Here is a 12115-nt window from a genome sequence, read left to right as displayed (position 1 = left end):
GGTAGAGAGATACTTGTGCCCTTTCGTGGGCACAAAATATTTGCGCTCTGCCTTCGACATTGGCGCAAGGGAGGCCGGCGTTTGCCAGAAGGCATTGGAAATGTTAGCCACCCCTTCGTGCAGCGGTAGGGCCTCTCTGCCCAGAACTGAAGAGGAGAGGACATTGAAGAGCGAGTCTGAGGGTCCCTCAATCTCCTCAGCTTGGAGTTGGAGGGTCAATGCTACTCGCTTCAGTAGCTCCTGGTGAGCCCTGAAGTCCTCCTGTGGTGCGGAGGGGGGTGGGGCTGCAAACTTGTCATCCGGCGCGTGGGAGGAGGCTGGTACAGAGCTCTGCACATCAGCCGGCGCCACGGGATCCACCCCTTGGTCGGACTCCGCGTGTGGTGCTGAGGATCCATGACCCATCGATCTATCCCTTGGAGCCCTGGATAGTGAGGCAGAGGGAGCCTCCGACGCCCCTGCTACTGAATGAGCCTCTGGCTGAGCATGCACCGGGGGCTAGGGGATCCACTGTCACCACTGGCCCTGCTATGGGGGCCCTTGCCACTGACCGTGCTGTGACACCGGCAGCACTAGCCGGTCAGGTTGGCTGGGCTGGGACATAGGGGGCCACATGTGGGACGAGGTCAGGGTTACCAATGACCTATCAGTACCATGGGAGCGGTACAATCAATGTTGCCGAGAACGACGTCTGCCACGGGGACCGGGACTCTGACGTCGAGGAATGGTGCTGCCTCGTGCTACTACTTCTCAAGACGCTGCGACGTCTAGATCCGCGATGACGTGGAGCTGGCGATCCCCGCCAGGAGTCGTGGGCACAGTGACTCGAGGAGAGAGAGCTGGTGGGTGCTGCAGAGGGCCCTATTGTGTGGTAAACCATTGGCTCCTCTGCTGTTGTAGAAGAGGGTACTGACATGATGCCGGTGGTCTTTTGGGGTACTCATAGTGGCAGTAGAGAATGGGAGGTCCTTGTACTCCATTGGAATCCTCTGAGGATGAAAACTCAAATCTCCATAGCAGGAGGTTGCACTGGCTGTCTCAGGCTGATGTGCAGGGGTGTGGAGGGAGAAGCTCCCTGACCTGGGTCCGAATGAGGCCTCATGGTGACTTCCATGCAGCCTTTTTGGGTAAAGCTTGGTAAGGAGTTGCAGATACTGCACCTGGATGAAATGGGGGCTTCTCCCAACCAGTAGAGGCAGCATTGATGTTCATAACTGATCAAGAAGGAATGAGGGCAGGCAGATTTTAAATCTTGGTGTCTTTGGCATAGCCTGGTACCCACCCACAGGTACTGAGGTGGAGGGGGGTGAGGGGAACAGGTAATCCGTAAACAGATTCCCCCGAAGTCTCAGTTCTACTACAAATACTACTAAAAGCTAAAACTACATTATAACAGTAAAAACAGAAAACACTTCAAGAAAAACTAACTATATACAATTCTAAATGTTTGAAGGTGCATCATACTTGAGAGAACACTAGTAGCTCTCACTCTGACCATGCAGCAATGAGAAGGAACTGGAGACAAAGTCAGTCCGCCCAGCTCTTTACCACCTCTGATGAAACCATGAGGTGAGGCAAGGGCGCATGCACAAACCAATGGACTCTACTACTTTCAAATACTCCAGCTTCGGACACGTGTAACATACAATGGAATACAATAGGGACCATCACTTGAAGAAAGCGAACCCCCGCTCGGGTCTCTGCCAATCTGACCCAGGGGAAAATTCCTTCCCAACCCCAAATACGGCGATCAGTTAGACTCTGAGCACATAGGTAAGACCCACCAGCCAGACACCTGGGAAAGAATTCTCCGTAGTAACTCAGAGCCCTCCCCATCTAGGGTTCCATTACCAGCCACTGGAGACATTTGCAGCTAGCAGTCGCAGATTGGCTACATACATTGTAGGAAGTCTCATCATACCATCCCCTCAGTTTGTTGCAATAAGTCATAAATCCAGTGTTCAGAGGGAGTATTATTATTTTATTTTATACCCTGAGAAAACCTGCTTCAATACAGATATACCCCCTCCCTGACTGCACACTTGTAGTTGTCACTTGCCACTCCACACTGGAACCTATATGGGATATCATTAAACAACTACAACCCAAACTTGATGAGGGCCCCATCCTGAAAGAAATCTTTCCTGAACCCCTCTTCTGGCCTTCAAACAACCCCCAAGGTGGTCCAATAAAAGATATTACCTCACGTTGTCTCTAAACACCAGCTCCTAACACCTAAATGGGGAAAACTTTAAGGAACACCTCTTAAACACATGAAATCTGTATTGCAATCAAGTTACTACATATTATTTGTATTTCACTTACAAGAATTCAAACACATTTGAATAAATATTTCCAGTTTTTAAAGGTCATTTTTATTTAAACCAGCCTTAAATAATGTTGATTTCAGGCGGGGGGGAAGGGGGAGAGAAAGAAAAAAGATTGAATGCCATTCACATTCCAGTATACATTATCCAGCAAGATTTTGTAATCTTGCAACATATTTTATCCAACTTCTGACATCACAAATCATGCCAAAAAGTGTTTTGTAACTATACAATGATTTTTTTCAGTTTTAATTAAATTTAATTAAAAAAAAGACTAGACAATTTAATTTCTTAAGTGCGCATCAGTCTCATGTCCACAATCATTTACATTCCACGCTTCATGCTCTCAACAAATATCCTAAAGAAGACTAAGATTTTTTTCCATCACTGATAGTACTGAAGATATTTGGTAGGTTTATATACAGAAGCTTATTATATGATTTAAACTTTAGTAGGCAATAAGTTACTGACATATGCTGACCAAAACAATATTCCATCCAGACTAATTATATATTTGATACATTCAAATAAGAAAAGAATTTGAAAGTTTTATGCTGTTCATTATTTTATACATTGCAGTGCAAACAAAAAAAAGTGAAACTTAACTTTTCCTGAGTGTTTACTACTTCCCCATGATCCATTTAAAATATGCTCTTTTTATACCTCGTCTTGTCAAAACTGTACAATTAAAGACATGCTGCATTTTGTAAATGTCAGAAAAGACTGATCAGCAATTTATAGCGATATTTAAAAGCATTTTTAAAATCCTTCATCTCAATTTTATAATTCTACAAAGGACAGCATAGGTTTAATATGTAGCAAAAAACTGTGTTGACTTTTTTCAATTAACCAAATGTTCCAAATTATGTAAGTCACATACCTTCCAAAACATGAAGGGAATAGTCTGTCTGAAAGGTTTCAAAGTAAATTTTTTAACAAATCTATATTATAAGTTTCAAATCATTCTTCCATTACTAACATAATGCCCAATGAGCTGCCCCTTTCTAGGCAAAAATAAAATAAAATAAAAACTAAACACCTTTCAGGAATGTGTTTTGGGCAAGTGGAAAGGATTTCTTACAAATTCATATTTGTGCTGATGGCTACAGACCACGAGTTTCTAATTCAATCTTCTCCTCTGTTTGAAGCACATCAGGTTCTACTGGAGCAACAGGTGGTCGGAGCATGATCTCTGGCCCGCCCCCATAGATTGACTGGAGAAAATTCCAAGTTTCTTCAGAAATCTGTCCAGAATCTGCTCCTGAAAACAATATATTTAATCTTTTTCAAAAGAGTATCTTTAAAAATTTAGATTATGAGTTAGAGTAAAACTCCTGTGACTTTAGAAAAAGATGTTTAAGAGTGGCAGAAAACTTCTTGCCCTAAATACTAAACACTCCAATTTAATATCATTCCTTTGAATTTCTGCAACACTGTACATACTATCCAACCTGGTTACAGTATTTTGTAAGTGAACTGTCAAGAACATAATGGAGAACAAACTGTTTCTTACATTTAATACTAATTAATACCAAAACCAACTGGTCACCAGAGAATGTGGCACGTAATTTTATCTCAAACGTACAACTAGCATATCAAAACCCAAAATAGGTTATAAAATGTGAAGTTTCTATAATTAATCATCTTATTTGATATATTTGTCCACCAGGCTGATTGCAGACAAGTTTGTGTTCACGTTCTGGCAATCAAAGGATTTCACATCCAACTCCAGCTAACTAAGGCATGGAGTTAAGGGACTCCACAAAGTCCAGTCTGCTCACAATGGCTGAGACAAAGCACTAGAAGTGCAGACTATAAAGCAGGAAACACGAAGAAATTCTCAGAACCCAAGGAAGAATACACCAATAGGACATTACAGATGACAACAACAGAATCGCATTGACTTTAACAGGTGTTGGATCAGCAATTACGTGGTACTGTACAGTATTTACCAGAGTTCCTGTCACCTCTCTCTCTTTCAACTCAGAGTCAATGCAAGACAAGTGAGTTTAGTAGAAATACTTTTCCAATTCCTATCTAGTTCTATTATGGCTTAGGATAGCTTAAGCTAGAGTGAGAGCTTGGTGGCCAATCTACCAGCAGTAAGTGATTTAACACCAAGTTTCCTTATTGTTGTATGTTATAGTCAGATGCTTAACATATGGACACTGTGTATATAGAGTTTAAATAATTAAACCTCTAATATACCATGGGTCTAAGTCTCATAGAAACCAAGTAACAGGATAATGTAAATATTTAGCCATACTGCCTGTAAACTTTAAAACCACATCTTAGAGGGTAATATTATGAAATGCATTAAGATGAATTTTGAAAGAGTACAGTTACTATATTACTCCTGGGGGCATTCTGTGCCACTGCATGCACACATATTTCATGTAATGCGCATATTTTTAATTTTTTTTTTTTCAGAAAAGTTGCTGGAGTTCTGCCTTTGTCCCACCAGAGGGCGGTATGGCGCTAAAACAGAGCAGCAGCTCCTGGCCAACCCCAGCTCAATAGGGAAGAGAAAGAGCCTGCCTTCTTCACAACGCCTGTTGGGCCAGGTCAGGAGATAGGGGATATGCGGAGACAGACAGCGTAGGCTGCTGGGGAGGTCAGACGCAGGCTCAAAGGCTAGTGGAGGAGGACAGACTAGGGCAGGGGCTGAATGCAAGTGGAGGCACAGGGCCACATGGGCAGAGGGGAAGGGGATGCAGAGCTACAGAGGGGAAGGGGGATGGCTGAGTGGGGGCACAAAGACACATTAGGACAGGTATACATGGAGATGAGGGGAGGGGGCTGGCTGAGGGGTGCAAGGACACATAGGGACAGGGGGGAGGGGTACAGGGCCGTATGGGGAAGGTGAGTGGGTGGCTGAGTGGGGGTGGAGGGGCACATGTTGACCGGGGCAGATGTGCCTGACTGAATGGGAGAGGCTAGGGGTCAGCCAGGGTCTGCATGGGGGATGCTTCCTAACAATCCCTCCCCACCCCACCCCCGCAAAAAAACTCTGTTCCATATGTTTGCCACACATACCCAACAACCCTTCACGTTCATACCCAGCAACTACTTCGCCCTCCCTCAGCTCCTCCATACCCCTGACTCCCCAGGCCTTTGCACCGCTTCTGAGGGGTGCGGGAAATATGGTTCTGTACTGTACTTTAAATGAATTACTCCTCAGAGTTCTGTATTAATATGCCTAGTAAGAATCTATTTGTCAAAAACATTTCCTGAATCTTTTTTTGTTGCCTGTATTGTTACACACATACTTGCTGACAGGTATTTTGAAATAAATTACCAAAATAATTGAAACTGGTGTGATTATATTGTGTTATTTTGACAAATAAAATAAGCAGATTTTTTTCAAAATTTTAAAATATTTGTGCAGAATTTTTAATTTTTTGGCACAGAATTCCCCCATTAGTACTATATGCTATGAATGCAGATGACGCTTTCTGTATGTAATGACCTACCAACAACAATCCACTAGAGGACTCCAGCTCTATCATTCAAATCCCCTTCAGAACACTGACTTCTATCAGGCTCACAAAAATTATTAAAATTATTTTTAAAATTTAATAAGATCCTTTTCCTCTAGGTCTCCCAGGGCATTTTTTCTATACTTTTCCATTTTCTGTATTTCTCTTGGGCACAGACTTTGATATTTTTGTCTTGAGCTGGGCACACACACATTGTGGCTATATTCTTTTACTTTGACGTAATTCTTGATTCAAACTGATGATCCAAATCAGGACAGACTGTTTAAACGGATGTACCTTACATCCAGTAGCTTCAAAGCCAGCACCTCCAACCTAGAGGGAAAAGACTCCAAGCTCAAAGCATACTGAGTGGTACACATCTAACGAAAGACAACAGAGAGAAAATACCTTCCCCCTCAATAGAAAATTAGTTCTCTACACTATTTTCGATACTCATATCTGTAGTTGGATTTATCTGCAATAGAAGCTAGACCATTAATTTTCTTGGGTAAACTGTCAGGTGGCCTGGCTGCTTGGGGTCATATGTCTGTTTTTTTCTCCAACTGCCATGCATGTATGATCTGAAAATTAGCATGAAGAGCATAAAACCACTAAAACCTGCATATAGAACGTCATAGCAGCATTTCTCCCAAACCATTAACAAAGAATAGGCTGCATAAATAATTTACAATATTATTAGTTACTTACCTTGTTTTAATATAACATTACTACATTTAGTGACTGCAATCTTCGTATTATCAATAGGGCCTGGAGGATCTAGTGTGGAAAAAAGAATAATAAAAAATTAGGACTCTGAAAATGGAAAGAAAGTAGTTTTTATTTTTATTTTTTTTAAAAGAGCATTGCAGTTGAGTTGCCTCCCATTGGTCTACTCACTGCTGAATTGTATACTTTGTATGGAGGAAAAGGAAACAGATGATTTCAGCAATAGTACTATGATACAAAGACACAAATGGACATTTTTCAGAAAGTAACCATTGCAATAATGAATAAAATCTTCGAGCAGTTTCAAAAGCAAGTTAGCCACAATTGCTATCCTTACCCAATCCCCATAATAGATATTATCCAATATTTAAACTGTAGCTTTACAAAAGAGACTTGCACCTGAAGACAGCTCTATTAACAAGAGCTGCATAATTCCTGCATAATACTTGCAACATATCAAAGCATGCATTAAATATTTTCTTTACTATTCTGCTCATGATATTCTTTGTTCTATCCTTCTGACAACATTCAGACATAATTTACTTTACTGGTACTACTACCTGAAAAGACAGAGAACATAACGAAAGAGCACAGATTACCTACCTACTGAAGAGTGTTTTATAACCTCAAGTAGTTACTTACCACGGTCTTTGCCCTTCACAAATCCTTCCCATTCTCTGAACCACTGCATACTGATGCAGTAAAAAATGGATGGAGATTCTTCTTCTTGGAATGCTCTGTTGAGCTAGAAAAAACAATAAAACAGACAGGCCCATTACCTGCATTGTTATAGATAGATGCAAAATGATTTTTTTCAGTAAACCATGATTTCTATCTAATATCTGATGAGTTGAGTAGCAATATTTGGATTGATACAAAATTATTTAAATGTTCTCAGTGTATCAAAGCAGTAAACACTTGGTAGTCTTGAATCTCACGAAAATATCTGAAAGTCAATTCCTACTTGAGAGTTTAAAGATTTTATGTTTCCTTTGAATAAACTAGTACCTTAACTAACAACTAAAACTAATGCTCCTCTATTGAGCATAAGAGTGTCCACCACCAACCATTGCAGGGGAATGTCAGGGAAACCCAGACTCATGTATGTGAAAGAAGAATCAAGTTACATTTTATTTTACCATATAAACAGCTTTGCAATTCTTATATCTAAACCTGGTTTTCTTAACTATTTGAGATCTTGCTGACTTTCCTTCAAATGAGACCTTAGAAAGAAAAAACTGATTTTGTGCCCTTTGTTTTCTTTATTATAATGTAAAAAGACAGCATGAAAAAGGTTTTTATTCCTTTTTTTTTTTTAACTCTAGAAAAAATTGTTACTAGCCTTCTGTAACTGCTGTTACAGTAACTGCTGTTCTTCAAGATGTGTTCCTCATGTCCATTCCATGCTAGATGTGTGCACACCCACATGCACAGTTGCCAGAGACTTTTTCTTTAGTGGTATCCACAGGGCAGGCCATATGCTCATGGAGCCCCGTGCTCATGAGCCCATATAAGGAGTGCCTCTGGCCCTGCGCCCTCTCAGTTCCTTCTTGCCGTCAATTCTGACGGAGGGGTAGGAAGGCGGGTCACAGAATGAACATGAACAACACATCTCAAAGAAGAATTACAGAAGGTTAGTAACTGTTTTTTCTTCGAGTGCTTGCTCATGTCTATTCCATGCTAGGTGACTCCCAAGCAGTAGCCCTGGAGGCAGGCTGAGAGCTCACGGACATGCTTCTTGCAACACTGCTCTTCAGAAACTGGCAATGTCCCGGCCTGCTGGGTGATGGCGTAGTGGGAGGCAAAGGTATAGACCGAAGATCAGGTAGCGGCTCTGCAGATTAGTACCTGCACAAGGAAGGCCACTGATGATACCTGTGCCCTCATGGAATGGGCAGTCATGACAACCGGGGAGACACTCTTGCCTATTCATAATAAAATTTGATGCAGGCGGTTATCCAAGACGAGATCCTCTGGGACAATACCAGCAGACCTTTCATCCTGTCCGCCACCTGCCCTCGTTCTGTGACAGGAGGTAAGGAGTGATCAGTAGTAATCGGTGGACGTACTGCCAGCTGCAACAGATAAGGGTACCACATCTGCCTGGGCCAGGTGGGGGTGATAAGAATGATGTTTGCTTTTTCCCTTCTTATCTTCAAGAGAACTTTCAGCAATAGAGGGAATGGGGAAAAAGTGTAAAGAAGGCCCTTATCCCAAGGAAGAAGGAGAGCGTCTCCCATGGAGCGTCAACCCATCCCCGCCCTGGAACAGTACTGTGGACATATTTCTTGTTTTGGTGAGTAGCAAACAAGTCTATTACCGGTGTACTCAGAATATGTAGTGTAGAATCATCGACTATTTCCCATTTGTGGTTGTGCGGGAATTTGTGGCTGAGACAGTTGGCTATCGTGTTGTGTATTCCCAGTAGATAAGCCTCTGATATTAGGACATTGTGAGAGATGCACCAGTTCCATAACTTCAGTGCTTCTATGCACAGGGAATGAGACCTTGCACCTCCCTGTTGGTTTATGTAGTACATGCAGGCCATATTGTCCGTCATGACCTTTGTAGGCGTGTTCTTGATCAGTGGGAGAAAGTGAGCGCAAGCATTTCTGACTACTCCGAGCTCAAGCAGGTTGATGTGGAGACACATCTGCTGGAGACCATCTGTCATATGTTGTATGGCCATTGAGATGTGCTCCCCAGCCTATAAGGGATACGTCGGTGATCAGGAAAAGGGATGGGGAAGACTGAGCAAACGGTATTCCCATACAGATGTTTATTGGGTCCTTCCACCAGTCTAAGGATTGCTTGACCCTGGTGTCAAGTACCAGAGGGGTAGCCCTGTTAGTCTGGATCTGTAAAAGCAGCAAAGAGTCCTGTGGCACCTTATAGACGTACTGGAGCATAAGCTTTTGTGAGTGAATACATCTAACGCATGCATCCGATGAAGTGGGTATTCACCCACAAAAGCTTATGCTCCAATACATCTGTTAGTCTATAAGGTGCCACAGGACTCTTTGCTGCTGCCTGGTGGGCATCGATAGAAGCTTGCCTATGTTGTCTCTGTTTGGCCTGTAAACCCAACTGAACCAAAACTGCCGCTTCGAGATTGAGGGCTGAGACGAAGTCAGCTGTGGTCCTGACGGGAATCTTGATTTCTTTCTCTGTGGCTCATAAGATCTCTGTAACAAATACTGAGGTGTGTACTGTGATGACCGGGACTTACACAGTGGCTAACGGCTGTATTTTCTCTTGCAGGCTGGCATGTATATCCCCAAGGAATGAAGGGTTGCCCGAGAATCCTTCAGTGTGTGAAGGGACGCATATGTCTTTTTGGCAAACAGCTTCGTTCCCTCAAAGGGAAGATCTTCCACTGTGGTTTGGACCACTTTTGGGAAGCCAGACAACTGCAGCCTTCTCATAACCACAGCTGTGGAAATTGAACGAGCCGCTGTGTCTGCTGCGTCTAATGTGGACTGTAGAGATGTTTTCACCATCAGCTGGCCCTCATTAATTATCGCCATGAATCAGTCTTTGTGGCAGATCTGGGAGCTGATCGATAAAGAAATTCACATAGTTCTGGTAGTCATATTTGGCCAACATGGCCTGGTAATTAGCCACCTAGAACTGAAGAGTGGCTGATGAATACACTTTTCAGTGAAACAGTTCCTAGCGTTTCCCATCTTGGTGGATTTAACCTGGTATTGGAGGCCTCTAGAATTAACCACATCCACAGTGATGGAACTGGAGGCAGGTGGGAAAATAAATATTCGGTGCCCTTTGCCGGCACATAATACTTTTTGTCCGCCCACTTACATGTCGAAAGGCCGAATGCAGGGGTCTGCCAAATAACTCTGACAGGATCCAGAAGTGCCTCATTAACTGAGAGGGTCACTGCTAGAGGTGGAAGATTGTTCACCAGTTTGTGGTGAGGTTCAGTCACTTTGTGCACCTGTTATTGGCAGGACTTTTGCAACCCTCTGAGCTAAGTGATTTAAAATAATCTGTCATGGATGGTGGAGGGGGCATCTGCTGCCTCATCAGGTGAGGACAATGAGACAAGCTTGAGGGGTGTATTTCCTTTCTGCCTCATCTTCAACTTCCTCCCCGAGTTGCTCAGGAGGTTCTGAACCCTTTGACACCACAGCAGAAGGGGGGTGCCTCCTTGCCTGTTGGTATGCCACACTAGGGGCCTGGGATGCTTGTTGCCTCTGAGCCAGCCAGGGGTCCCAATAGGTCCACTGAGGGTGGGAGCTAGCGGCTGGTACTATGGCTGCCCAAACCATAAAGGTTGAGGGTCGGGTGGGCAATACCCGGGTGGGCCTGGTGTCCATGATGAAATTGGGACTCATATGGCGGGTAGGATGACGGTGGGAACCCAAGTCCTCTCGCTCACTGTCTGACTCTGATGAGGAGAAAAGTGGTGCACAGCATGGAGATGTCATTGAGTCCAATGCTCTTGGAAAACTCAGCATTAATGCCCCAGTACTGAGTACAGGTGAGTCTGGTGTGTCAGACACCAAGAGGTCTGTTGTGCAGGTTGGAGATGTAGACCTAGTCCTATGGTCCGCCAGTGCCATGCGCACTGGCGTTAGTGCCGATGACCGTGCAGATGTAGCCTTCGCCAGTGCAGATCTTCCATGCTTCTCATGCCCCCACATCAAGTACCGGTACTTTTTTGCCAGTCCCCATCAGGTCTTTGGGGAGATCGACTTGCTCTCTTGGCTTGGTACCGCACATGTTCTTGGTACCGCACATGCTTGGCTTCGGCACCGTCAGTACCAATAATTTCTGGCTCAACTGAGGCTTGCTACAGGGACTCACAGACCTTTTCTTAGTGGTCTTGAGTGAGTGGCTCATCTCCTTGGGATCACCTGCCTTCAATGTAGAAGGTTGCAGTGATAGCTCTGGCATTTGAAGCCTTAACTCTTTGTCCTTCCTGGACCTAGGTTTTAACTGCTGGCACCAACCACACTTTTGTGAACTGTGCTTTTCCCCCAGGAGGCAAATGCACTGCAAATGTCCATCTGTCATTGGGATGAATTCTTTGCTGCTAAGTCAGGTTTTGAAGCCTGGAGAGCCAGGCATACCTTTGTCCAGGGGTGGTCTGCACCATCCCCACCAACCCTTTCTTTTTTTTTTTTCCCCTCCTTTTTCTTTTTTTTTGGCATGACCAACTCAGAACAAACCAGGTACTAAAAGAAAAAGGCTTCAAGGAAAGCTAAAATTTGCAAAACTATAGGGAGTTAATGATCCATTAATGGACAGCTCTTAGCTCCAAGCTGTAGCTCACGAAAGCTTATGCGCTAATAAATTTGTTAGTCTTTAAGGTGCCACAAGTCCTCCTGTTCTTTTCTCTAGCCAGGGGCAGTTGAGAAGGAACTGAGAAGGAAATGCCTGTGCATGCTGGTTAGCCTCATGGCAAGTGGGGAGACGCATGTGCGATGGACTGCTATTGAAATTCTTCAATTGGTACTGCGGGGGCGCACGCACACACACACACACACACCCCCCCCCTATAGTGGAACACCTATTGAGACACTACTTGAAGAAGAACTGATTGTTCACATGGTGCTGGCT

At 43.7% G+C, this 12115-nt stretch overlaps 1 protein-coding gene across 8 annotated transcripts in view; it reads right to left on the bottom strand.

Annotated features, from left to right (window-relative positions):
- Window positions 1–2352: 2352 nt before the first annotated feature.
- USP33 (ubiquitin specific peptidase 33) overlaps window positions 2353–12115 on the bottom strand; it is a 90320-nt gene continuing 80557 nt past the window's right edge. For 6 of the 8 annotated variants that reach the window (XM_073357280.1, XM_073357283.1, XM_073357282.1 and 3 more), the window contains 3 exons: window positions 7175–7277; window positions 6515–6583; window positions 2353–3588 (listed from right to left, as the gene is read on the bottom strand). In XM_073357280.1, the coding sequence (XP_073213381.1) occupies window positions 3431–3588; window positions 6515–6583; window positions 7175–7277 (330 nt within the window). In that variant the 3' untranslated portion in view covers window positions 2353–3430. The other 2 variants (XM_073357286.1, XM_073357287.1) reach the window with 2 other exon arrangements.

Source organism: Lepidochelys kempii, chromosome 8 (genome assembly GCF_965140265.1).
Source record: "Lepidochelys kempii isolate rLepKem1 chromosome 8, rLepKem1.hap2, whole genome shotgun sequence".
NCBI classification, from domain to species: domain Eukaryota; kingdom Metazoa; phylum Chordata; order Testudines; family Cheloniidae; genus Lepidochelys; species Lepidochelys kempii.
The sequence above is the reverse complement of the archived record's forward strand: the minus strand, read 5'-3'. Positions and strand labels throughout refer to the sequence as shown.